At 46.1% G+C, this 26789-nt stretch overlaps 1 protein-coding gene and 2 long non-coding RNA genes across 4 annotated transcripts; 2 read left to right on the top strand and 1 right to left on the bottom strand.

Annotated features, from left to right (window-relative positions):
• The first annotated feature begins 608 nt into the window (after positions 1–608).
• LOC147218041 (uncharacterized) lies at positions 609–2465 on the top strand. The gene is made up of 3 exons (XR_015108896.1): positions 609–643; positions 2195–2289; positions 2445–2465. It is a non-coding gene; the product is annotated as an uncharacterized LOC147218041 (long non-coding RNA).
• Positions 2466–8208: 5743 nt separating this feature from the next.
• On the bottom strand, positions 8209–10925 carry LOC147218040 (uncharacterized). The gene is made up of 3 exons (XR_015108877.1): positions 10792–10925; positions 9947–10073; positions 8209–8534 (listed from the first exon to the last, which is right to left on the bottom strand). It is a non-coding gene; the product is annotated as an uncharacterized LOC147218040 (long non-coding RNA).
• irx6a (iroquois homeobox 6a) lies at positions 10259–15520 on the top strand. 2 transcript variants are annotated; one of them, XM_086174924.1, is made up of 7 exons: positions 10259–10561; positions 11499–11733; positions 12298–12407; positions 13241–13536; positions 13608–14297; positions 14400–14508; positions 14640–15520. In XM_086174924.1, exons 1-6 carry the CDS (start codon positions 10548–10550, stop codon positions 14501–14503), a joined length of 1449 nt encoding a protein of 482 aa, XP_086031050.1. In that variant the 5' UTR covers positions 10259–10547; the 3' UTR covers positions 14504–14508; positions 14640–15520. The 2 variants fall into 2 exon arrangements, with proteins under 2 accessions (XP_086031050.1, XP_086031049.1); XM_086174923.1 differs by having other exon boundaries at positions 11449–11733.
• The last annotated feature ends 11269 nt before the right edge of the window (positions 15521–26789 follow it).

Here is a 26789-nt window from a genome sequence, read left to right as displayed (position 1 = left end):
TCACATTATGTGGAAAGTACCGAGTTGGCTTAGTCATATATAAAGTTGATCTCTTTTACAGCCTCTGTACATTCATAATGATTGAAATTCTCAAAACAAGTTAACCTCAACACATATAATTCACCAAGTTGCCTAATCCCTGCAAGCAGACTCTTCTTTTGAAGAGTACTGAGATTCCAAATAAACTTTTATTGAAATTTTCAACGGAAAAAAAACATCCCATTTTGCTTTGGAAAGATATACTCGGGCTGTTACATCAACGAGCTGCAGTGCGTTCAGACCCGGTTCATCTTCCTTTTAACTTTTTCTCTTTCCACATTTGTAGCTAATGATGAAACTCCAACTACTGGGAAAAATATATATATATATTTGAAGTAACACTTTTTATTTTGGTGGTTAAAAGGGCTCAAACAGACTGGGTGAGCAGAGAGAGCATACTTTAGCCTCTGACGCTACTGTGCACGTGTGCAGGAGGTGACCGACTCACAATTTCACTTTTTTTTTTTCCTCTTTTTACAGATCCTTACAACGCAAATACCAAGAAGAAGAAGCAGAGGCAGTTAAAGAGAGAGACAGGATTTTAAAATGGAGTTAAATCTGGGGAAAACCAGCAGGGCTCTTCCATCAGATACACTTGGAACTGGTGTGTTCAAAAAAAAAAAAAAAAAAAAAAAGGGAATGTGATGCTGCAGGGCTTTCCGAGATTAAACTTACACAAGAGAGGTCAGGTGAATTTAAGTGCAGGAGGAGTAGAACAAAAATAGACAAAAAAATGCAGGAGAAAGGTAGAGGTGTGTGTGTGTGTGTGTGAGTGGCGCCGCGAGCGAGAACTGCGCGGGCGCCGGCTGCAGTTTGTGATGAAGGAGCTCCAGGTGAAGCGGAGCGAGGCGAGTCCTAAAGCCGGGTTCTGAGGGAGCGGATCAACCGACCACACGCCGCTTTCACTTTTCCGCCGTATTTGCTCTCGTGGTGTCAAAAGGTCAAGGAAAAAAAAGAACAGGGATGCGAAGACGGAGCGAGAGGGACACGTGGAAACAAGTCAACATTAATGCAGATAATTGAAAAAGGTAAAACCCTCCAGGCCGATCTGATGAATGAGACGCCGATCGCCGAAACTGCGCCTCAAAAGTACAACCTCTTTAGGTTTTATCGGTTTCTGCCCCTTTTTTTTCTGCGAAATCGGTTCTGGGTCACTAGTACGTAATATGGTCCCTCTATCTTTGCCACAAACTGTGTAATAAATTAAAAATAGAAGTACGCAATGTAGTAGAATTGGATAAAATCCTCGGGAAGTACCCGACTCACTGTTGCGCCAGTATCCTGCTTCCTGTTGGTCATACAAGCGCAGAAAGAGAGAATCTCATTTTAAGTGCATTTCACACTTCATTACGAGAGAAGTGTTAAGCCCCGGAATAGATACGTGTCATTGTTTGTTGCTATATTTTGACACGCCGGTAGAAAACACTCATCACAAATGTACATTTCAAACACGGTGTGTGTTATTTATTTTTTTTCTCCCCTGTTTAGCCTAAAGGTAACACCGAATGTTTACTCTCGGCAGCTCGGGGAGGGGAAGCGGGGCTGTGTGTGTGTGTGTGTGTGTGTGTGTGTGTGTGTGGGTGGGGGGGTGGGGGGGCGACGCTGCCGAGTTTCGCTGCCTGGAATTCAAGCCACGCCGCCTTTTCCAAAGAGCTGCTTCACAGCCCCCCTCAGACGCCGCCTGTGCCGATTTGTTTTCCCACAAGCAATGCAAACACGACACTTGTTGAAGGACCCCGATTCACCGTACATTGAAAAAAGGAACGCCGTTGTGCTCCACCCCCCCCCCCCCCTCCCAACAAGCCAATTTCCTCTCCATATTTCACCCCTTATCACTCTCCGGGTAAATATCCTTGAGATAAACGCAGGGCATCCCCACATGCTGGAGATGACAGATGGAAAACATCTCGGGCGCAGGGAAAAAGGATCCTTAATGCAAGCAAAGCTACATCAAGGATACCGCCATCCTCCTTCAGGGGCATACATGCTTCTCCTGATCGTGTGTGTGTGTGTGTGTGTGTGTGTGTGTGTGTGTGTGTGTGTGAACCCAGCCCCTGTCCCGGTCTCCTCCACAAGCTTGACAATCAGCAAATCAGAAATTAGCCTTTACAAGCCCAAGTTGAAACAAAACCCCTATTTTTTTTTTTTTTTGCAGTGATCTGACGACGCGTTGGCTCTGAGGCCAAGGACAGAGTTCCCCCACAACACGAATGTACCCGGCTTGTTTCCACTGAAAAAGGCTAATGAAAGGTATACGATTTCACCTTTTTTTTTTCCCTACGGTTAACACGGATCTTTTGATGTTAGCAAACATGTAACAGCTGCTTTTAGATTCGCCCCATCCCTTTTTTTGTGTGTGTGTGTGTGTGCGTGTGTGTGTGTGTGTGTGTGTCTTTGTCTCATAGCATAACCGCATCGTACACTGAAAAAAGGGGGGCAGAAAATAAGGCGTGCCGATAGAGGCCGGATTCACGAGGAGAGCCGTAATGGGAAACGACACAAACATGTACGAATGGAAATCCGACTGATGAGGCAGGATGTAGCGGGCAAAATGCATAATGTCATGCTGGATGACACTGGATTTTATTAGCGGGGGTCTAAGGTTTCTCATCAGAATAATACACAGAGCCTCTTATTTTTCTTCTTCTCACTTAAAGCCTCAAGAGTCAAGCACGTCGAGTATTCCTTTTGGACTCAGATGCAATGAAAGTCATACGGCTGCGCAACACATGCAACCGGAGCACAGTTGTCATCGCCGTTTAGGAAAACAGCCCGGAGAGGAAGGAAATGGGTATTGTTATATTGTTTTATTCGAGCTGCCGAGCTCGCCGATCCCCGAAACCGAACCGATCGGCGGATGAGGGGGAGAGACGAAATGTCAGCTTTTCGCCCGCGGACAAGAAAATGCGCTATCATTAGCCGCTCAGTCTGACACGATGTGGCTGCGGAGGAGCTTAAGACAAAGATAAATGTTGCAAAAAAACATATAAACCCCCGGCTGCATCTGGATCGAGTTTGGCCTCGACCATGGAGGGACCTCCACCAGCTAAGCGGCAAATGAGGAACAGAGGGGCCCGAGCGATTGAACTGTCATTGGTCGAATTGCAATTTCCAGCCTATCCGGGCCCTGGCTGAGAATCCGGGGGCCGCGGGGTATCTGCGCGAAAAATCGGCCTGGTACCGGTTAGCGCCGAGCTGGCACACTTACCTGGACATGAAATCAATCAGGTCAATTTTCTTTATAGCTCTGGCGTAGCCGAAGCTAAGTAATGATGACGACCAATTGCTCACTGCTCGCTGAGGGGGAAGAGGAAAAAAAAAAAAAAAAAAAAATGCGGCGGCGTGTAATCAAAACAAAAGAAACGTGCCCGGAGTAAATGACCTTACATTTCACTTACATTATTTCATCTGTGTAATACAAGTCTTATTCACCTCACTACATAACTTGGCTTTCTCTATTATTTGGTGTTGCCTTGACCTTTTGGGAGGAAAATCAAAGTGGATATGTGAGGGTTTAAGGAAGAAAGACCCCCCCAACCCAAACCCAATCCTTTCTACTCGTACATCGGGCCTCTGAACCTTCAACTGAACTTTAAGCATGTGTTAACCGCTACGCTGATGTTATTGAAAGTGATGCTGCTTTGCTAGAAGAGAGGAGAGAACAGCTCCGCATTCTCCATCATCATACACCCTCCGTCTTATGCACACACACACACACACACATGCAGAGAAACGCTGAAAAGTTCACAGTCCAACTTGGCTGCCAGGAACTGAGAAGAAGAATCCAAAACAATCTTTTTTTTTTTTTTTTTTTTTTTTTTTCCCCTCTTATTTTTTTTAAAGAAGAGCAAATCTGACTGTCAACTCGCTGAGGATTATTCCAACTGCGGTCGTCTCTTCGACTCCCCCCTCCTCTCCGTAATCCCCCACCCCAAAAAAAAAAAAAAACTCCCGGTGAAAGCCCCTCAAAACAATTTATGCAAACAAACATCAAGCGCGGCTATTTGTATTGGCACGGCTTTTCAGTAAACCTCACTGAACCGAAACGGGCCGGGGCTCGGCCCCCTCTGTCACCCCTGGAGCTTCGCCTCCTGTAATGGAGAGCGTTTCAGTATTTATCGCTATTTTAGACCACTCCTCGTCACGACCGGTGTGAAATCCGCCCTCTATTTCTTCTAATATCTTTTATTATTCATTTTCCCTTCCCCAAACAGTTAAAGGCTGCTATTTGATCACCTGTTCTTTCACTTTTAACCTGTAATGATAAATTCGTAACCCCGATTTTGCGTTACATGTTGACAACGTTTTCCCTCTGGGATCGAGGTATCTCCCCCCCCTGCCGAAAGCGGCGAGTGCGCCCCGGTCGGTAAGCCGACTGACAAGTAATGGGAAGTGTCTTTCGGCGTGCCCTGGAGATGGGTCACGGTGCTGCCGTGCAGCTGCGTCTGGACCGAAACCAGTTTTTTTTGTTTTTTTTTCCCCCTCCCTCTATATGAACCCTGACACGATCATTTACGAGGTGAGCGATTTTCACGATCCGCGGGTTCTCGAAAGCTGGTCGGCCGCCAATCTGTGCTTTTCAAAAAAAAAAAAAAAAAAAAAACACTCTTGTCAATGAGGAGTGAGCCTTCCATTCATCATTCCAGTGGAACTTTTATTTTTGCGCGGATACACGATAGTCTATTTACAACGCGACGGCTTATTTGCCGCCCGCCGACCCTACCGCTCCGGAGGGTTTGGAGCGAAGTCGGCATCCATCACGGCGACGACCACACGTACGCAAACACCGGGGTAGCGGTGGGAGTTTGGCCTACATAAACCAGGAGTTGGAGTTACAGATCGGTGCAATGACGCCGCAAAATCTTCAACACGCCTCAGACATGCACACACACACGCACATAGACCAAGACCTTTTGGCCGTGGGTATATAAAGGAAAGTATGGATCTGCACACGAACAACTCACAAATTGTCCGCACACATGCATGCACACATACATACATACATCCCCAGACACCCCTGGAGAAAATAGACACAAATTCCTCTCACTGGCTCTGCATCTCCCTTCCAGGCACCTACACTCAGACCGGCCTGTCTCTCCATTGGCAGTTATTTCCCAGAGTCACTGCCAGGACTCTTCCTCTCTCTCGCTCTCTCTCGGTGACAAGCTACAAATCCCTGACACCACCACTGATGATAGCTTTACAGTAGAGCCTTAAGGAAAGTCTGCCAGCCGGCGCACACAAACAACACACACACACACTTGCCTTTCTCTCTCTGTCTCCCATTTTTCTCTTCCTCTCCCAAGAGCCCCCGGGGCCTCCGGGATGCGGAGCGGCTCCCGACACGAAAACTGCCTAGGGTTTGTTTGAGTTAAACGCATGACTTACAGGCGATCACAATGACAGGGGTACAAATGAAACATGAATTGCTTCCCTCCGCTCACCCGGCGGATTCATCTTTAAATCCTGGATGGGACAAAAAAAACAAATGGATACAAGCGTGATCGTGTTTCAGTCGGGACGGAGAAGAGGGGGGGGGGGGGGGTTCCAATCAACATGGCGGCGATTCGCGATTAAACTCGTGCTGTCGTCTGGTGATTTTTTTTTTTTTTTTCAGAACGGATTGATTTATCAAGACTCCTCTTTTCGATGGCGTTCTAACGACTCCCTCTTCGAACGCTGTAATTATACGCTGGCCTCGAGGATGTTTGTTTTAGTATTAGCAGTCCACTGCTGTGACCGTATCTGCCGTCGCTCTATTACTTCTCATTACAATATTTATTACTTTTCTTTTCTTTCTTTTTTTTTTTTTTTTTTTTTTTTTTTTGCTAATTCACCACTAATATTGTTCTTTGTGCCGGTGTAATAATTCCAGATCAAAAGTGCCCGGGATTTATTGGCATATACCAATTTAGCTTTAATGAGATCACACACCTCCAGGTAGGTGCAGTTTCATCCCCCCGCTCGGCTCGGCTCGGCTCTGGGGGCGCGGGGTTTTTTTTCTCCCCCCCTGTCTTTCCGTTTGTCTGCCCTTATTACCATTTCATACACCACCCCGATTGGCGCCGACCACCAACCCCCCCCCCCCCCCCAACCCCCATCTGATGAAAATCCAAAAAGGCTTTGTGTGGTTCATTAAGTCAGCATAGGAAATGTATTAAGTAGGGGAATGGGGCTGGGAGCCATTGAGTGTTGACTTAACCTTTCCAGTATTTTTTCCTTCTTTTTTTTTTTTTTCATCCTACGATGCTGCGGACGGAAGACGCTTGCGTCGCTCAGACTCATTAGCAACTCCAAACGCCGATCGCGACGCAGGAGTGGTTTGAACTTTCTTATTCTTGAATAGCCACGAAGCGGTTGCTGGACATTCTGTCATGTGACGAAGTCTCGGGGGGATTAAAATGGTACCGCCCAAAATTTGCTCGGTATCACGCAAAAAATAAACAGTTTAGCGTGCTTTCATTTCGTCTATTGAAACTCCCTTCATTTAGCCGAACAAAATAAGAATAAAATAATTTGTTTCTGCTCTTCCCCTTGACTAGGCTGGTTTTCTCCAACTGTCCAAAAACATGCAGGAAATTCATTAGAGACTAAATTTCCCAGAAAGACGGTGCAGCTGGATGTCTCTGCGTGATGTGTGAATAAGACGGTGAACGGCTGTATGTCCATATAATGTTTGAATGAGAGAATGAATGGTATGTCTCTATATGATAATTTAAATGGTTGAATGTCTATATGAAGTTTCAAGTGAGGAAGTATATGGTTGTATGCTGTTATGACGTGAATGAGAGAGTGAACGGCTGTATGTCTCTTTATGACACGTGAATAAGAGGGGGAATAATTGTATTTCCATCTATATGCGTCCCTGTGATTGACTGGCAACTGGTTGAGACTGAACCCCCAAATCTCAGCCAATAACAGCTCGGCTCTGGCCCGACTGGAACCATGAGTGCAGGATAAGCAGTTTAGATAAAGGATGAATGAATGAATGAATGAATGAATGAATGAATGAATGAATGAATGAATGAATGAATTAATTTGTTTCGCGCTCTTTGCTCATTACACCCAAACCGGACAAGCGTTTTTTCCAAAACCGTGAACAAATGCGCATTGAGGAAGCAGTCAATCGGGGTACGTTATTCAAATCACGCTCCGCATTAAAAAGCCATCGAGCAAAAAACACAAACCGAGCCATTTAAAACAAAACCGAAAAAGAAAAAAAAGATCTGTGTTATAGCGTGATTATTGAGTCATCAAGACAAAAGAGTGCAGGGAGAAAAAAAAATGGAAAAATAACCAAATAACCAAAGTGTGCAGTCGCAGACCGTGGAAGGGAAGGGCACTGTGTAGAGTCTGCCACTACAATTAGCGTTCATTCTAGCCGGATTCGCTGGGATCTACACTGACTGCTGGACATGCATTATGCATGAGTGTGTCCATATGCACTTGGACCATCAAGCGTGCCCTTGTAGAAAAAGCATCGACCACCGGCAGCATGCAATTACATTTACGTCGCCTCAACCCCCCCTTCCAGCCCCACCGTGCATATTCACCTGTGAGAAAAGCGATTCGGGCGCGGGGGTATGTAACGCTCCCGACGGCTAAAAAAAAAAGACATTTCTGCGGTCGACGTCACCTTCGTGCTTTCGCCGCTGTCGATGCAGACCTCTGTTTTATGTCAAACTGAATGATTGAGGCCTCTGTCAGGGGTTACACGTGCTTTTGAAGCTCGGCCCGCCAACGCAACATCTGAACATCGGCCTGTTGAAAGGCTGAAACGGAGCCGCGTTGGTTCGCTCATGAAAAGTAGATGTTCGGGAGCTGCTCCGCCTTCTGTGTTGTTTTTTTCACAGCTTTACAAATGAACTTTTTGAGCCTTTGGTGTTTTTTTTTTTTTTTTTTATTGTTTTTTTTAAGTTTTCTTTTCTCCATCATCCCGCGATAACGTGCTTTGGGTTGCTCCGGCGTCACGCTCGAGTCTTTTTCGGTTGCAGATTCTGCCGGTTGTAAGTAACTCCGGCGCGGCGGCATTTGCTCAGTCAACTGAGCAATTCTGTGTGCACAATTCAAAAGCCCGGAGAGCTTAAATCACAAAAAGGGAAACTTGAGAAAAGGCTGGAGCTTTACAAGGCTTTAAAGTTAAGGGGGATTAATATGGGATTTATTAAAAAAAAAAAAAAAAAAAACAGTTTTTGATCAAGACTTATCATTATAAATTAAATAATTTTATTTTGAAAAATTGATTTTAATCAAATTATTTAAAAATTATTGATTACAAAATATTACAGGAATTGCAGATTTTTTTAAATTTTATTTTTAAGGGGGGAACTTTATTCTGGTAACGTGAACATTTGTGCAAAAAAGTAACTTTGAACTTCGCCCCCTCTCGGTTTCCGTACAGGTGGATTCTTGATAACACCTGGTCGGTTTGAAGCCAGACGAAAAATTGTTGTCCAAGTTGTCGGTGAGAAGTTGGGGGAGAAAATAAAACAAATCTGGAGAAGAAGGAGGAAGATGATGATGTGGAGGAGGAGGAGGAGGAGGAGGACCACTGACCTCCTCATCTCCACAGAAAGGGCGCACCGCCTCCTCCGCGCGGCTCTTTAGCGCCCCTCGGAGAGAAACCCCGTCATCGCACCTCGGTCCCGCGGGGGGTTCGGAAAAGCCGGTCACGGAGAGGCGGATGGGGGTGGGTGGAGGTGGAGGTGGGATTTGGCTCAGGGGTATCAGTCGTGACAACGGAAACCTCGCACAACCCCAGACACACACTCACAAAACACATCATATGACTCAGTGGGACTGACAATACAAATTGTGTGTGTGTGTGTGTGTGTGTGTGTGTGTGTGTGTGTGTGTGTGTGTGTGTGTGTGTGTGTGTGTCACAGACCCCTCCCTTCCCTGACTGTCGCACCTCTACGCCTGGCAGGAGGAGGAAGGTGGGGGTGGTGGTGATGGAAGAGGAGGGTTGTTTATGTTTACCGGCGAGATGGTTGAGCTGCCGATCTAATAAAGCTTAAAATTATTTCTCCTTTCATTCACTGCGAGGCAGCATCACTCCTTCCCCATCTTTCAAGTCAGCGTCATTCAATTAAAATGCAATTCTCGTCCCACACCCACACCCCAACCCACCCACCCCCACGGATATTTAATTAGACTGCGAAGTGGGGCTTCCACTGTCATCTTCCTCTTCCTCTCTTCTTCTTCTTCTTCTTCTTTTTCCCCTCCCTTCCCTTGCACAGCTCTGCGGATTTCAACCTCTGCGGCGCATCTCCCCCCCCACCCCCCCCCACCCCCCACCCGTCGGTTAAACAAGGGCCATGTATCCATTTGTTAATTGATACAATTACGCGCGACGCGTAATGGTCACGTAGGTCTCCAGGCGCGCATCAATCACCGCTCCATTGACCTGCCAAAAAAAAAAGGCAAAAAGAGAAAGAAAAAGAGAAAGAGACGCTCTATCCATCTCTGCTGGGACTGCCCTTCCCTCTAATGGAGGAAAATAGAAACACCCCCGTCAAAAGTGAAAAAAATACAAAATTTTACAGTGTGAGTAAATAAGGACAATCCGAATGATAATAATTTAAAAAAATAGCAGAGGGGTGATGTAACTATTTGTGAGACTTTTGGGGGGATTTAGAGATGAGTTTAAAATAAATATAAAACAAATATCGATCGATGAAAAGCCATTTATGGTGCTTTATCTCGACAAATCGGTGCGTAATTCCACCCGCGGGGTGGTGTGTGCGTATGTATGTATGTATGTATGTGTGTGTGTGTATGTGTGTGTGTGTGTATGTGTGTGTGTGTGTATGTGTGTGTGTGTATGTGTGTGTGTGTGTATGTGTGTGTGTGTGTGTGTGTGTGTGTGTGTGTGTGTGTGTGAAGGGGGTGTTGGTGGGGGATGCACCTGAAGAGAACTCCAGCTCGGGACGTGATTGGCAAAGACGCGCCTCCATCCCCGGTGCGCCGCCGTTCCGGGATGGCTGTGACGTCACACCCGCCGTTGCACGGATGAACGGTGAAGAACTATGGAGCTGCAAATAATAGCACAAGCAGAGTCCATATCTTGCACGTCTTACTTTATCTTTTAAGCCTCCTCCGGCCAACACAACAACATCTTTATTGTTATTATTATTTTTTTTTTATTATTATTATTATTATTATTTTGGGGGGGGGGCGTTTTAATGACGCTTAATTTCATTTCTTGAAGGGGGGGTAGGGAGGGAGGGGTGCTGGTGGATTGGGTGAGGAGGGGGATTATTCATTCATATAAAACAATCTGCAATCTGATGCCAGGCTAAAAAAGTCTCTCTCCTTATGGGGCGATGTCATGTATTATTGAGCGATAGGCCGTGCGCGGGAATGTGCGTGTGGAGACGGCGGGTTTGAAGTAGAACCGGTCGCAATCGATCACGGCAGTGGGATCTCTCTTTTTTTTTCCTTTTTTTGCGGGCTGATGGTCACAAAAGAAGCAGCTATGTCTTTCTCGCAATTTGGATACCCGTACAATGCAACCTCACAGGTAAGACAATTTCATTTCATTTGGTTTATTTCCTCTCTTCTTCGTCGATTGCTCGCAAGTTGTGCGCGTAATCTGGCACATTCATTGCAATTAATAATAATAACCCCTAAATGAATTGGCAGTGACTTTTGCGCCGCGCTGTAGTTGCCGAAACAAATATCGATACACACACATGCACACACACACACACACACACGCGTCCAATAACACTGAATTATGAATGAACTCACGTGTTGTTGTTTTTTTTTCTCCCCTCCCGATGACAATAGAGATGAATGTCACCTTTTACGCACCAAACTTTCAGCGCAACTTCATCTGTACATGGCACGGCTGCGGCGATTTATAAAATGATACCAAAAATAATAATATACAGCTTGGATAAACACCGAAATCTAAAATTTAAGACCGTTATATTTTGGGGAATCTTATGTGTCGTCGTTTCTGGGAGGGATGTTGGTCCGGGGGAGGGGTGGGGGCGGGCGGAGGGCTAAAAAGTTACTCACTGGGGTTAAAGTTGAGAGCCCAACTTTCAGGGCGATGTTTTTTTTCCCTTTTAATTCAAAATTAAATTAGAGGAAAAAAAAAACCCTCCTCTTTTTTATCCTATCATTTTAACTTAAACGCGCGAATCTCCTTTTCATGATGATAATAAAAATACAACTAATAATAATGATAATAAAAAAACACCCGATCTTATTTACGGAGCAGCGAACGATTTATATATTTTTCTTTTTTTTTGTATGAGATATACAGATGAGAAGATTTCTAGAATTATATTTATTTTATTTGATATATTTTTAAGTTCCAAGCGCGTAATTGTCACTTCACAAATGTCCCCCGGTTAACCGATCAATGACCAACTCTGTCCACCGATTCTCTCTGTGCAGTTTTTCGTGTCGGCAAACCCCAGTACGACTTGCTGCGATTCGATTTCCAGGTCGGTATCTGACGGGACGGGCGGCTCCCAGAGCGCCGCCGCCGCCGCCGCCGCCGCCGCAGCTTCCTTCTGCTGCCCGCCCTACGAGAACCGGCTGCTGGCGAGCAGCCGCACGGAGCTGAACGCCGCGCTGGGGGTCTACGGCTCCCCGTACGCCGCCGCGGCCGCCGCCAGCCAGAACTACGCCAACTACTTCCCCTACGGCACCGACCCGTCCGCCATCTACTCCTCTCTGGTGGGCTTTCATTCACCTCCGCTCTTGTGGGATCAATTTTGCTTTTTTTTTTTAATTCATCAGCGCAAAAAACATCCATCCTGACAAGTTCCCTTGAACGCAGCATCCTGTGTGTGTTTGGCTCTCCCTCAAAAAAAAAAAAAAAAAAAAAAAAGAAGAAAAAAATACTGTGTCACTGAGGAGGAAGTGGAGGAGGGGATGTATGCATGGAGCACCAGCAGAGGAACTTCTTATAATTTGTCCCGTTTTCCATCAGCGGTAGCCGATAAGTTGTCGGTAGCGCCCTGTTCCCGAAAGCTGCGGTTTGTTAAAGTAAAAAAAAAAAAAAAAAAAAAAATGAAATGAAAATTTTGATTTGCACAAATTTGGATAGTGGACGAGGTCGAGACACCTCTCCGGGAGAGATTGGACGCTTACACAGCGATAAATACAACTCCGATATGTGAGCCTTACAGCTCTGACATTGATCTCGGGTCTCCTGTCTGCATTTGTTTGAAAGGTTAAACTGCAAATCTTGAAAAATGTAGAGTTGTGACTCTCCCTCCCTCCCCGTCTCTTCCACAGAATCCGCAGTACGACATCAAGGACAGCACGGGCACTTTACACTCCGGCATCGCTCAGACGGCCGCGTACTACCCCTACGATCACTCGCTGGGCCAGTACCAATATGACAGGCAAGATCCATGTTTCCACGTTGTGCAACTATCCAAAATATATATATCTATTTGTTCCATAAGAAGTAAGACAGCACATTCAGACTAGAGGCTGTAGCCTGAAGTGCTGGGGAACTCGGTTCATTTTATGGGCTCAGGTTAACCCGGGTCGCTTGCCGTGATCCGGTTCAACCGAGTCACACAAGAGACGCGTTAAATTTATCTATAAGCTCATTAACCAAAAACAACCAAAATAAACAAAAATGCAAAACGTCCAAATCAGGTAAAAAATTAACAAAAAAGATAATATATCAACTGTAGAACAGCAACCAAGAGAACCGAAAAAATGTCAAATCCACGAAAGTTATATACATGTTGAATATTTCGGAACATGTGAATCCGCTGACCTGAATCGGTGAACCGATTCAGACGAATCATCTGATGCAGTTGTGTGTCTGGTGAGTCAACTGACTCCAGCTCGTGAACTGATTCAGATGAGTCATCTGATTCAACAGCGTCTGCAGTGAGTCTACTGACCTTTGTCAGTGAACGATTCATACGAATCATCTGATTCAGTAGGATTTCCAGTGGGTCGTCTGACTTTTGTCAGTAAACCGGTTTAAAAGAATCACTCGAGTCTTGCCTTGTGTACTCATGGACTCATAAGATTCGGACTCGAAGGACTCGAAGATTCGATTCATTAACCCTGGTGATTCACAAACCACCCAGCTCTGGTGACCACATGACCTGAGCCAAAGCCGTTGATGAATATCAAACAAGGGACATGTAGAATGTTGGAGAAACACCTCCCGAATTGCGCTAATGGCCGGCGTGTCCTGCGTGTCTCCCACCAGATACGGGACGGTAGATTTCAACGGCACGGCCCGGAGAAAGAACGCAACTCGAGAAACCACCAGCACCCTGAAAACGTGGCTCTACGAGCACCGCAAGAACCCCTACCCCACCAAGGGGGAGAAGATCATGTTGGCCATCATCACCAAGATGACCCTGACGCAGGTCTCCACCTGGTTCGCCAACGCCCGCAGGAGGCTAAAGAAGGAGAACAAGATGACCTGGTCGCCCAAGAACAAGGCCGGCGACGACAGGAAGGACGACGTCAACAAGAGCGACCAGGACTGTGTCACCAAAGGTACGGTAACCGCGCCATTCGCGAATAGTTTTTTTTCAAACCGTCCCTTTAAACGTGTTCTCTCCTCGAAGATTCCAGCGACTGCAAGGAAGAGAAAGAGCTGCATCTGAGTGACCTGGAGGACATGGACGAGGACGACTGCGACAAACTGGAGAGCCAGTGCGAGAAGGTGGCGTCCGCGGACGAGCAGGATGTCCCGAGGTCCATGTCGGCCCCGCAGAAGAGAGACTGCGGCTCCGAGTTGCACCTGAACCTAACAAACAGCTTCCACTCGTTCCCCTGCGCCATCAAAAGCGTGACATCTCTCCCGCCCCTCCCGTCCGACTTCCTGGATCCCACGCCGTCTAAGGCCCCGCCCTCCGCCGGCCCCGCGGGGACGTTGTCGCTGTCGCACTTCGACGCGGCGGATAAGCCGCGGATCTGGTCCCTGGCCCGAACGGCGGCGTCGGGCGTCATCCTGAGCCCTCAGCACGGCTCCGAGTTGAGGACGGGCGACCCGGCGGGGGACTGCCAGGTCCAGAGCGGGAGGCTCACCGGGATGCCCGGCGGACAGTGTGGCGGGATGAGAAGCCTCCAGGATCCCGTCGGGGTCACCAACCCCGTGAACCCCGTGAATCCCTTCCCCGAGAGTTCCTCTTTGCACTCCAAAGTCTACGGCGGCGGCGGCGGCGGCGGTGGCGGTGGCGGCTACGGTCACAAGGGCCTCCACTGTTCGTCCTACGCCTCCCTCTCAGACTCGTGTCAGTACTCCACCAATGAAGGTACGCTCGCCTTTTACCTGATTCCTGCTACCGGTCAAATTTAGTTTGAGCGTTTCCATGGCGACCAAGACGTGATTTTCGCCCGTTGGGTTTTGTGCGCAGGATTCTCCGCCGGCAAAGACGGCCAGCCGTCAGAGCTCAGCGAGGCCTGCGGGAACCTGCAGGACGACAAGGTCACTGCTTTCAGACCAGTGATGAAGAGGTGAAGCAGGTGAGCGTCTACACTAAACACACACACACACACACACACACACGTTTTTAATCAAGTTACAGGTTGCAATAATTGATTTAAATGATTATCAAGCCAAATTTAACCCCCTCTGTCCCTCCTCCTCCCTCCAGACGAATGAGGACTGAACCACGACGGCTGACGGGACGTTTAATATGCACTAACGGACACGCCGGCCGAGGCGGGTGGCGTTGGCGGTCGGCCTCGGCACGACACGCGGGAGGTACCTGGCGCTGTTGCCGTGGCGACATTCAAACTGCGGGACGTGATCCTTTTGCACAACTTTGGTTTTTAAATGGCGCGAGAGACTTTTATGCAAAAAAAAAAACAAACAAACAAAAAAAAAAAAACAGACTGAAAAGTACGAGAACGGCCACGATGAGAAAAAAAGATTCGAAAATAAAACGGCCAAAGTTGTGTGTGTGTGTGGCAATCGTGTAGTCTAGCAGACCTATTTATTTATTTATGTATTTATTTATGTATTATTTTGTTTTTTGGTCGAATATGGTGTTCCTCCCTTTAATTCAATGTTACTGTGGATTCGTGTTATTTATTTATTTATTTATTTATTTATTTATCTATTTAATGATTTATTTGTTGCCTGATGTAAAAGAGAGGACATTTGTAGATGCTGGACTGGATTCCACTTGTTGCGCATAAGTTTTATTTTCTTTTTTCCGGGTCCTTGTGCTAAAACTGTGAGTTCATTCTGTGTTGACTGTTTACCTTTTTTCTTTTTTTTTCTTTTTTTTTTAATTGGAAGAATACATTTTCATTTCGCTTTTCCGTTTTTCCAAGAGCCCGTTTCTTCATTTATTTTTAAATTATTTTCTCCCTTGTGTGTCACGGTCACCCATAGAGCCAATCGTCCAATTAAAAGACTGGAGGATGAATGTTTTTGATCAAAGTTGACCGTCCCGACGAGCCGGTGCGTCCGCCCGAGGGGTCCCGAGGGGAGGGGGCCGCCTTCGTTCACGGGGCGAGGGAGGAGGGGGGAACGAAATGCACAAGTTTCCGGAAGAAAGACCCCGTCCTCTTTGTATTATCAACATCTAATCACATGTGGCATCAAACACTTTGTTGCTGCAGAATGAATGACGCTTTTGTTAGTGTGTGTGTGTGTGCGTGTGTGTGTGTGTGTGTGTGTGTGTGAGAGGAGAGAGAGTCACGTACACGCCCCCGCACACACATATCCAAAGAGATGGAGAGAAAGAAAGGGAGAGACGCTGCACTAACTTAACATGGTGTTAATTAAAAGGTCATTTGTAGGATCAGATCCAGAAGAGACTTTCACATGGTCCATCAAAGTCCCTTTGATTTGGCTGTTTTGCCCCGAAGTCCGTCTCGTTACCGGCCGGCTCCCCAGACGAGTGTTGATAAGACGATGGCGGTCTTAACAGGCGAAACTTTGAGATCCTCTATCGTGTGAAGAACTTCCTCCGGATATTCAACATCACGACCGACCCGGTTTGAATGAAACTGGTTCTCGCTGATCGCGTCTTCTTAGTTGTTTCCTGATTTGTACTCCCAGTGTGTGATTCCATCTGACTGGGTGACTGATTCACTTCTGATTTGTTGACCTCATTCATTCATTCATGCATTCATTCATTTTTCATCTATCCATGCTGTCATATAGTGAGAGGCAGAACTCACCCACATATAGAGAAGTACAAGCTTTCATTCATACATCATTTAGAGACATAAAACCATTCACCCTGTCATTCACATGTCATAAAAATGTACCCCCGTTCAGTCCCTCATTCCTACATCATTTAGAGACAATCAGCCTTTTCAATCAAACATCACATATAAACAATCAGCCATTCACCCTTTCATTCAAATGTCACATACAGACATACAAACATTCACCCTGTCATTCACATGTCATAAAAATGTACCCCCGTTCACTCCCTCATTCAAACATCATTTAGAGACATACAACCGTTCACCTTTTCATTCAAACATCACTAATAGACAATCAGCCACACACCCTTTCATTCAAATGTCACATATAGATATGCAACATTCACCCTTTCATTCATACATCATTTAGAGACATAAAACCATTCACCTTGTCGTTCATATCTCATAGCAATGTAACAACCTTCACTCCCTCATTCAAACATCATTTAGAGACATACAACCATTCACCCTTTCATTCAAACGTCACATATAGACAGTCACCCTGTCATTCAGGTCATATAGCAACGTACCACCATTAACCCTTCATACGCACATCATATGGACATACAACCATTCACCCTCTCATTCACACATTATATTGTGACAGACAACCGTTTTCACTCATTCATTCACACATCAAATTAATATATATACCATCATTCACTCTCTCGTTCACACATCTGGGTGATTTAGGGTCTCCGGTGAGCCTCTCGTGTGTTTTTGGTATGTGGGAAGAAGGCGGAGAACCTGGAGGAAACCCTTGCAGACACGTGAAGAACATGCAAACTGAAAGGCCTCCAGCCGGAATGAAGCCAGGAATGTTAAAATCATCTTGTCGCGGCAACTGGACTTGAATGTCTTCACTTGGACGAAGGGAGAAAGGTCTTCAAGTGAAGAAATTCAAGTGCAGAGCCGGTGACAAGAAGATTTCGACAAGGATTGGTCCTGCGGGGGCGTTCCACTACCTGAGAGCAGCTTCCCTCCAATGTTATTTAAGGACATGTCCCCGGGTCGGTGCTTAAAATAAATGTCGTCGCCCAAATTTTGGGGATTGAGGTTCATCCCGGGCCGTGGCGGTCATATGTGTCCTTGGTCTGCTGGAGTACTATCTGTTAGCGCCGCTGTTAAATCCAGGGAAATATACATGATGAGGGTGAGGAAGGTCAGATTTAATAACGTAAGCCTATTGAGATTATTCCACTTTGTTTTTTTTTTTTCCTCTTCTTCTTTGTTAATCTTTGAGGCCGGAGAGCAGAAAAAAAAAAAAACAGGTCCAAGCAATATCCCCTGATAATATGTACAGTGTTTGCCGCGGGCGATAAAAATTGATATATTTCCACCCGAAGGTCACCTGCGGGAGCAGCAATCATCAAATCGGGTTTATTTACATGGAACAACGAGGAGGGGTGGGTAATGGAGACAAAATAGTCGTGGGTGCGTCCGCCTCTTGAGAGACAGAAGCTCAAATTTGAAGTTTCCACCTCCACATCGCTCGGTTTGACTAAACGCCTGCTCCTCTCCGCCCCTCGGCGGTAATCAGTCATGACGCGCGGCGCCTTGCTCTTTACATTAAAATGTAGGACGGGCGCGTATCAAATATTTACGGCCGGCTTTAATTAAATCGCGGGCTATAAAGAAAAGCAGCCTCGCGCTATTGAAGGTAATGATGCGTGCGCAATGGGATCACCATCGCGGCCGTGTACCTGAGGGAAAAGCATAGATAATGGCCGCGATGAGCTCATATACTGCGGCGGCGTGCGCCCGGAGCTGCTAACGGGTCAATTAGGCCATCCTTTATGTGCTTAACATAAGGAACAGCTGCACGCTGGGGGGAAAGGGGGGGGGGGGCGATCAGCTGATCAATGCACGCTGATCAGGATATCTAAGCATATCTGATATTATCTTGGAGGGCACGGATGTGCTGGGAGGCAGAAGAGGGGAGGGGGAGGCATCCGGCTTTGGATAAACACAAGACATTCTTGTTTGTCCGACATGTCTAATCCCAAGCCAGACACGAAATCCATGGCAAACTTCCATGTTCCAGAATAATAAGTTCCTTAGGTAGCCCATATAGGAACGGTTGCATATCCCGAATGCAACGCCTCGATGGTAAATTACATTTTTCATTATTTGGGGGAGGAGGGGGTTGACACGGCGGGCGCATGTTTGCATAATCCAAAACAGATTTCGGGTAATCTGTCAATGAGGCACAAATATGCAAAAAGAATACAAAAGAAAAACAAGCCGGGATAAACATGAATGCTTAAATAGGTTCGACGGTGTTAATCTGTGACCGCGGTTTATGAAATCTGATGGTGACTTGTCACATGACTGCCTCGACCCCTCCCCCCCACCCCGGCGGAGGAATGGTCCAATCCGGGTCCCTCGCTCCCATTTTGTTCTTTTCAAGCCATGAGGAAGGTGTCGGAAAACTTCACATTCTATCTTTTTTAGGGAGACCTGTTAGAATCTCCGCACTAAAACCGAAAATATGGCCCGGCCTTCTCTGAAAGCAACAGAGACTTTCCTTACAGTGAGCTAATAATGCGATTCCACGGCTAATAATACTGATATCGACCCGTGGAATTTTACTTGGCTGAAGTATCGCTTCTTATCCTTTAAGTCAGGTACGAAAAAAACGGTTGTGATCGGGGAATAAAAAATAAACAGCGTTGAAAAGCATAGCCGTCACGAAGCCTTTTCATCCGCCTCGAATAAATATAAATTACACCGTGTTCGGACACGAAACGTACGTTCTGTCCTCAGGCGTTTTTTTTTTTCAAAGCGTGTGTTTTCGCCAAGGCGGTGTCAAATGAGTTTATAATCATTACCAGAGCGAACCAAACGCCCCGTATGTCATATTTCAGGAATTTGACAATTTATTCTTTGGACCGGGAAGAAACTTTGAAAGTTTTTTTTTTTTTAGCATTTCTACCTTAGTAATCAGTGATATGCGGCCAGGGGAGGCAGGTGAGACAGAGCCTCACCTGTCAACATGAAAAATAAAAAGCTGATTATAATGCAGCTAAATTTAATTTTTTTTCCAGTTATAAATTAATTTGTTTATGATTCCAATCATTTTTATCATTTTCTGATCGCTGAATTCATGGTTTTCCTGATCAAATACAGGACAGCAAGCTGAGGTGTCACAAACTGGGCCGCGTGCTCGTTTCTTTTTCTTGCGATGTCGCCAATATAATGTTTATAGAAAGATTTTTTTATATTATTATAAACACAATGACCCCTACAGCCCCTTTTATGTCTTTAACGTAAATATGGGAAATAATCATTCTCCCCGATCGGGCAATAAACTGCAGAGGAAAGTCACAAGGTGAGGCAGGCAGTACCGTGCCTTACCAGAAGGGGTTTTTTTGTGAACTGAGATGTGCTTGTTGCTGCTTTCCTTTTATAAGCAATATAAGATAAAATAAATAAGATAATTGAACAAATAAGGAGGATTTTTACCACAAAGTTTTAATGAAGAAGGATGAGCGTGTGGATTTCGTACACAAATAAAGGCAAGGCTCCGAATGGTTTTCAGCTTTATTGAAAAAAATAAGACAAGACGTGAGAAGAATTAAAGTAAATCATCCTGTTTTTTTTTTTCTTCTTATCCTCCTGACAAGTAACCTGAATTAAAGTTGACCGACGCTCGAGAATCTAAAAGTTTAACGGAGGATCAAAATTCAGATTGTGTCGTACACCACTAGATACTTTTATTATTTCAGAAAGAGTCTGAATTATTCAGAATTTAGAAGCATAGCACATTTGCTTTATCTGTTATCTTTTGCCTTTATAAAAGAAACATTCTTTCTGGGCCAAATATGTTCCTACGTATGTGTGTGTGTGTGTGTGTGTGTGTGTGTGTGTGTGTGTGTGTGTGAGAGAGGCATGCTAATGAAAATATCAAACATTACCAACAGTCAATATTCATGCTGCCAAATGAGCCGGGAATAAGATGCTCTTTTGAGTTTTTACAATTATAAATGTGACTCCAAAGGAGAGGGTGCGTGACCGGCCACGAACCTCGCCGCACGCCAACGCTGTCAAAGCACGGCGAGCGTGAACCCCGAAACCGCTCGCACGAATATCACCTTTGAACGGTCCCCTTTAGCTCATCACATAGATCGTACGTTGCATCCTTCGCCAAACGCAAAAAGCGATTTGACCTGTACCGAAACACGCAAACATGTTCCCGTTTCCCCCCCCTCCGACTCGATTGTTTAAAATCCGTGACATAATCCGCCGGGCGGTCGGGGGTGGAAGCGTCCCATGTACGCTTTAGATCCAGGCCTCCACTTAATGAGCATGTGTTTGCAATGCGAAAGAATCCGAGTCCCTCTGACACGGCAGCGGAGGCCTCCTCGTATAAATAGGAGGCATAAAACAACAACAACAACAACAACAACAACATCCGCGGACAATAATTTGCCCTCTAGCCTGACAAAAGCGCCGGCGTGGAGGTGCCATTTGATGTGTCCCACGCTGGGCAGCGAGGGCTCATAAAACAAAGTCTTTGTACCGACGGCTGAGGGTTCAGATGAGGGAGACAATAAACACACTTCATTACATTTTGTCAAAAGGCGCAATGAAATGTGTGCGGGACATTGTTTCTGTGCATGTCTCCCTCCATGGAATTTCTGATTGCCGATGTTGCTACAAGGTCTCCGCTAATGAGTTTTGTCAAAGACAATTACGGACTCGGCGGAATGGCCGGCCGGGGGGAATGAAAAGCTGGCTTTGTGTGTTTTTTCGGGTGGACGTCGCATCGCTCCTTTCTATACCCCGTGTTTGACCTGCTCCCCCATGTCAGAAAACATCCGGGCCCCTGTTCCGAAACGAGGAAGACTGATCTACTCCAACACCTTTGTCCTCGTCGTATGTGCGCCGCGCTGATCCTGATTGCGCGCGACACAAATTGATGCCGGAACCGGCGCCCCCCGCGTTCCGAGGGTCCCCCGGCTTTCTTCGGCGGCCCCTTACGTTTGACGCGCGAAAAAAAAAAAAAGCCTTTCGGGCCTCTCGGGCGGTGTCGATCGGGCTGCTAAAACCAGATCGTGAGGTCAATTTCACTCCCTGGACCATTTATACTTACTGGAATGAGTGCGAATGTTAGTCGGTGGAGTGTTTGAGTGCGCGTATGTGTGTGTAACGGCTGCCATGTTTACTCTGAAAACAGATAGAGAAACTAGAACGGCAGTTGGAGAGCACAAACCGCCGCCAAGACCAACAGAACCCCCCCCTTTTCCCCCCTGCTGGAAATCTAATTTTTCTTCCACTTTCATCAACATCCAGACTCCATCACGCACATTATTCTATATTATCACTATAAATACACTCCACCATAACGGTGCCGATAGAATTACAAATTACAGAACGGAAACTGGCAACCGGGGTTGAAATCATAGCTTCGGCGTCAAGGGGAATAAACAGGTCAAGAAGCCTCGGCCGCCCCCCCTCCCTCTTCAGCCAAAGGGCAAACCCTCCAGGAAACAATGAATTAAAATGCGCTGGTCGCCGGCCGGAAAAGGAGCTTTCATTGTGCTCCACCGCTCGCTTGTTATCTTGTTTGTTCTTTTTATGTTTGTCTGACGGGGCGGTCGGCTCTCCGCCGGCGTCACCGACATCAGAATAATCTTCTGTGTCATTTTAATGCCCTTTTATAATCCGCTGCATCTCATTTTTTAATCTGGCCCGCTCCTTCTGTTTTTCTTCCCCCTTTTTTTTTTTTTTTTTTTTTTTCACCGGGCATCTGCCGGCCTTCGGCACCCGATGTTGAATTTGTGTCTTTGACATTTTTTTTAAATGCGCGTCGTGGCCCTGAGAGTCTGCAGAATCCCACATTCCTCTGCGTCCGACTCCCTGGAAAAAAAAAAAAAATTCAAGTTGTGAAACTCCAAATGTGACTTCATGTCCATGAATCACGCGAGAGCGGAGGCAGATTATGGGACCGAGTGAGGCGGTGAATTGGCACCAGAATAAAATGGAAAGTTGGATTTTTGGGGGGGTTCGGTGTTGAAAGGGACGATAAATTTTACCTTTCACGTTTGACTGATGGACGTTTTATGAACTCGAGGACCTGCGGCCCAATTCTTTTTTTTTTTTGTTACTTGTTTTAGCTTCCAAGCAGGTTGAATAAAATTGCACGGGAGCCGATTTCTACCGAACGAGTTGAACAGCAGCGCAGCGAGTCGCGCCTCCACTTCACTGCAAGAAGATCCCTGGTTTAATTCTGACAGCAAGGCCTCTTCATATGAATTATGAATTGATGAAAGAATTAATGGATTAATTCATGAATCAATGATCCACGGATCATTTGGTTATTATTGACATGTACCAACAAGTTTAGGTTAAAGATGGGATTATTAAATGTCCAGTTGTTACGATACCACATGTAGGATGGATGACCATTCACTTATTCATTCATGTGATATAGAGACAAAACCATTCATTCTCTCATTGAAACATTATATAGAAACACACAACCATTCACTCACTCATTCATTCATGTCATTGAGAAATAAAAAAAACATTTACTTTCTCACTGACACATCATATAGAGACAAACAACCATTCACTCACTCATTCACGTGCGCTAAAGAGACATACAAACATCCTCTCATTCATTCACACATCATATAGAGATAAAATAATTCACTCTTTCATTCACATGCCCGACAGAGACATACAACCGTTCAATCATTCATTTACGTCATCGAGAAATAAATTATTCACTCTCTCATTGACACGTCATATAGAGACTTACAACTCATTCATCCACATGCCCTAAGGAGTCATGCAACAATATAATCATACATTCACGCATAAAATAGAGACATAAAATAATTCACTCTTCCATTCACATGCCATATAAAGACTACAACTTATATAAAAACAAACATTCACTCACTCATTCGCATCTCCTGTAGAGACTACAACCATTCACTCATTCATTCACACATTATATAGAAACAACCATTCATTCATTCATTCATTCATTCATTCATTCATCCATTCACATATTATTTAGAAACAACCATTCATTCATTGATCCATGTGTCCTATACAGGCCACAACCATTCATTCTCTCATTCAAACATCATATCGAGACAAAACTATTCAGTCATTATTCACATGCCATTTAGAGACATTCAACCATTCACTCATTCATTTATCATAAACAATAACCATCTACTCAGTGACATTTCCTATAGAGACCATTCATATACAACCATTTATTCTGTCATTCAAATATCATAAAGAGACACACAACCATTCATCCATTCATTCACCAGTAATATATAGACATAACCATCCCTGACATGTAATATAGACATTAACCATCCACAGAGACATACATATATTTCGTCTTTCAGGTCAAACCCAGCGTCCCGGACATCCCAGATTATTTTCCCCTCTTCCTGAATGAGCGTCAGTTTGAGAAACATCTCCACCCCCCCCACCCCCCCGCCTCCCGCGCCTGAACGCATCCCCTTTCCACCGCATTGGTTTGGTTGGGATCGGTCTGGGAGGGGAAGTACGGCGTCAACAGGCCTCTCCTCTGCCAGAAAGCGACAAAAGCAAACGACAAAAGTCGTCTTTAAATACACAGCGGAAAATGCGGGAAATGTTCACGACGGGTTGAACGGGCCTCTCATCGAGCCACGTTGATACGCGACCGTCTTCCTGCGCAATCCATAATAAAGGAGGATCCCTTGCTAGCATCATCTGATAATAATAACCGACGGGTTTCTTGAGAATCACTCATGATCCAGAACCCGGAGGAGGCAAATGCAGATCCTTGAAGTCAAAGTGACAGAAATAAATCAATGACCTCCCTCTGCTGGTCATAAGCCAAACTGCAGCGCGGTGTACGACGAACCCCCTCCCCCCCTTCACTCCTCCTCGACAAACAAATTGATATAAGATAGCTTGGCACGGAAAATCCCATTTGTGTTCTTCGAATCATTTCCTCCGTTGAGATAAGTCCACGTTTAAGATATCAGACTCGCATCTTTCTAAATGGCACGTGACACCGAAGGGAGCGGGGAATGAAAACCGATATATTGCACTGGAAGGAGAAATTATCCTTCTAATCCCCCCCCTTTACTAAAACTTATATATTACCTAAGCGAGTCTTATAAGTTGAAAATGTGCTGTAAATCTTCTTAATATCGCCGTGGGTAGCCGGCGGAGGCGGAGGGGCTGATGGATGGCGGGGGAAGCCAAAAAGAGATCTGTTGATGTTACGCTATTAATAGAAATGGCTTCCAAACTTCCAGACTTCGTATCCGAGACGCACCGAAAGACGTCGCCACGGTTTCGACCCCCCCTGTCCGTAATCCAGCGCCGTCTCGTTCCGAGGGGAAGATTTATGGCGCCAATATGTTCTTTAGTCCGGCCTATGAGGGCTCCTTCTGGTGGAAACAGATATTTTACTCCAAAAAAGGGAGTTACAGGGCGCGCTTAAGATATATTCAAAAAAAGAAAAAAAGTCGTGAATCATTTCCCCTCCATGATGATCATTAGCAGGAGATTTTGCCGTTCGGGTCACGCTACTAGCTCGGGCTCGCGTCGGAGCCGGAGTTTGCCTTTTGATTTCCTTTTTTTTTTTTTTTTCGCCCGATCTTTCTGCGGACTTTACCCGCATCTGCTCTGGATTTCGGCGAGTCTGGAGTTTCTATAACCCCCACCCCCCCACCCCCCCCTTCTCCGGAGAGACCCCGCGACAAACCGTCGGAGTGTTTTGCACTCCGCGAAAGGCACCGGATGCCAGCGGAGTACATATTAAATTTGTTACTAATTTTAAACTTGGCATGGCGGACCGCGACGCTGCCACTAGCTGGCTGGAAGCGGGGCGGGCTCGGCCCCACTGCGACCACAACCACAACACAAACAAAGCATATGGAACAGCAGCTCGCAGTTGTACGGCTGACAGTAAATGTTTAGAAAAGGAACTTTTAAAAATAACCCGGCGTAATAGAATTAGTGGCAGAAAGGCGCCTCCTTGCATGTTTTCGAGTCCTGCGCCGTATTAGGAGAACGGTCTGAGGAGCGCCTAACCGAGACTGTCGAACACATGAGTCTGTTTTTGTGTGTTTTTCAAGGTCATCCCTGCGCGCCGCCTGCAGCTCGGAGAAAAATCCTCTGCTCCGTTTCAACCTTTTTGTTTTTCGGTATTCCGAAAAAATACCTCGATTCAGTTGAAACCGGAATGAGACCCGAGACGCGTTTCATTTGCTCCGTCCGCAACGCCGTCGCTGTGAAATCGCCTTTATTAGCGGATTTTAATCTGCGGGGCTTTGTTTCAGAGATCTGTTCCCCACACGTGTGTGTGTGTGTGTGTGTGTGTGTGTGTGTGTATGCGTGTTTTGAATCACACACTCTTGCCACTCTCCGCTCAACAGGGTGCTGTTGCCGGCACTCGGCTGCGGCTGTCACCCGTGGAACTGCAGTGACCTCTAGAGACAGTTCTCTCCACGTACAGTGCTCCGGGGGGGAGAAACTTGGGGTGTTCTCACAAAAAGAAGGTAATAGAGAGCGTGTGAGTGTGTTTACGGGGCTTGTGTCGCCAAACGCGTGCGTCGATCTACACAAAAAAAACACGTAGTCATTCCATTAACGCTTGAAAGTGTATCTCCTTCGCAGGGAGAAAGCGTCGGGCCCTCGGATCGGCGCAGGAGGAGCCGGGGCCGCGACTCCGGCCGATCCGATATGTTAAGCAAACATTCATCCATTCCCCTCGATCAATAACACAGAGCGGCGTGTGTTTACGGCCGCCTCGACACGCTCGGTTCATCTGTAGTTCATCTGCGCTGAAACAGAAACATGGCTTTTCGCTCTGGCCTTTTGTCTTTTTTTTTTTTTCCCCTTCTCTCAGCCTCTTTTTTTCTCGTCTCCCTTCCCTCCATGCCACCATCCAGCGATCGTAAACGTCCGTCAAGGACTTTTAAATCTACGACGGTATTATACGGTTCGTTTTGGGCAGGAATAAAAACATCACAAGACGGACGGGACGGGCGTAAACATCGCCGGCGTCCGCCGAGCAAGAACGTTACCTTGGGTTGCACTGTGAAAGTCCCCCCCAAAAATAAAGATTTTTATTTTTTCACACATGCCGGGTGATTCGCCACGGCGTCTTTACACCCCGGAATTCCCGGCGGCTCAAAAATTATCCTGAATAAAAATGCTCCAAAACACGTCCGCGGATCAATATCAGATGCCGGCCGGGTTTCATTTGAAGGCGAAACACACACACACACATGCATGCATGCACCAAAGAGCCACAGAAAGTATAATGTGTTGGCGGTTGTTATTGTTATCGTAATTATCATTCTGCGTGTGCCGTAAAGCCGAATGTTGGAGGATATATGAATAGCCGAGGTTGTAAATAAGTTTCGGCGGAGGGTTGTAAAGCTGTCCCCGCACCCTCCCTCCGGTTTTCTGCGGCGTGGATGACGCGCGCGGAAAAACGCCTCTGAAGCGCGCTTTGTTTCGTGAGGTCAGCCGGCGCCGCGTTTATGATTGATGTCGCTGCGGAAAACCTCTTTACGTGGTGGGAGAAGCCGAAACACGGGACG

This window comes from Fistularia commersonii, chromosome 27, assembly GCF_037954325.1.
Source record: "Fistularia commersonii isolate RoL2024-O1a breed Wild chromosome 27, RoL_Fcom_v1.0, whole genome shotgun sequence".
NCBI classification, from domain to species: Eukaryota; Metazoa; Chordata; class Actinopteri; order Syngnathiformes; family Fistulariidae; genus Fistularia; species Fistularia commersonii.
The sequence above is the reverse complement of the archived record's forward strand: the minus strand, read 5'-3'. Positions and strand labels throughout refer to the sequence as shown.

Bases quoted from the DNA above. Each gene is read 5' to 3' on its own strand.
- irx6a (XM_086174923.1), top strand. From the start codon at position 10,496: ATGGTCACAAAAGAAGCAGCTATGTCTTTCTCGCAATTTGGATACCCG. The intron at 11,734-12,297 runs GTGGGCTTTCAT...TCTCTTCCACAG, and splicing joins CCGCCATCTACTCCTCTCTG to AATCCGCAGTACGACATCAA. The intron at 12,408-13,240 runs GCAAGATCCATG...GTCTCCCACCAG, and splicing joins GGCCAGTACCAATATGACAG to ATACGGGACGGTAGATTTCA.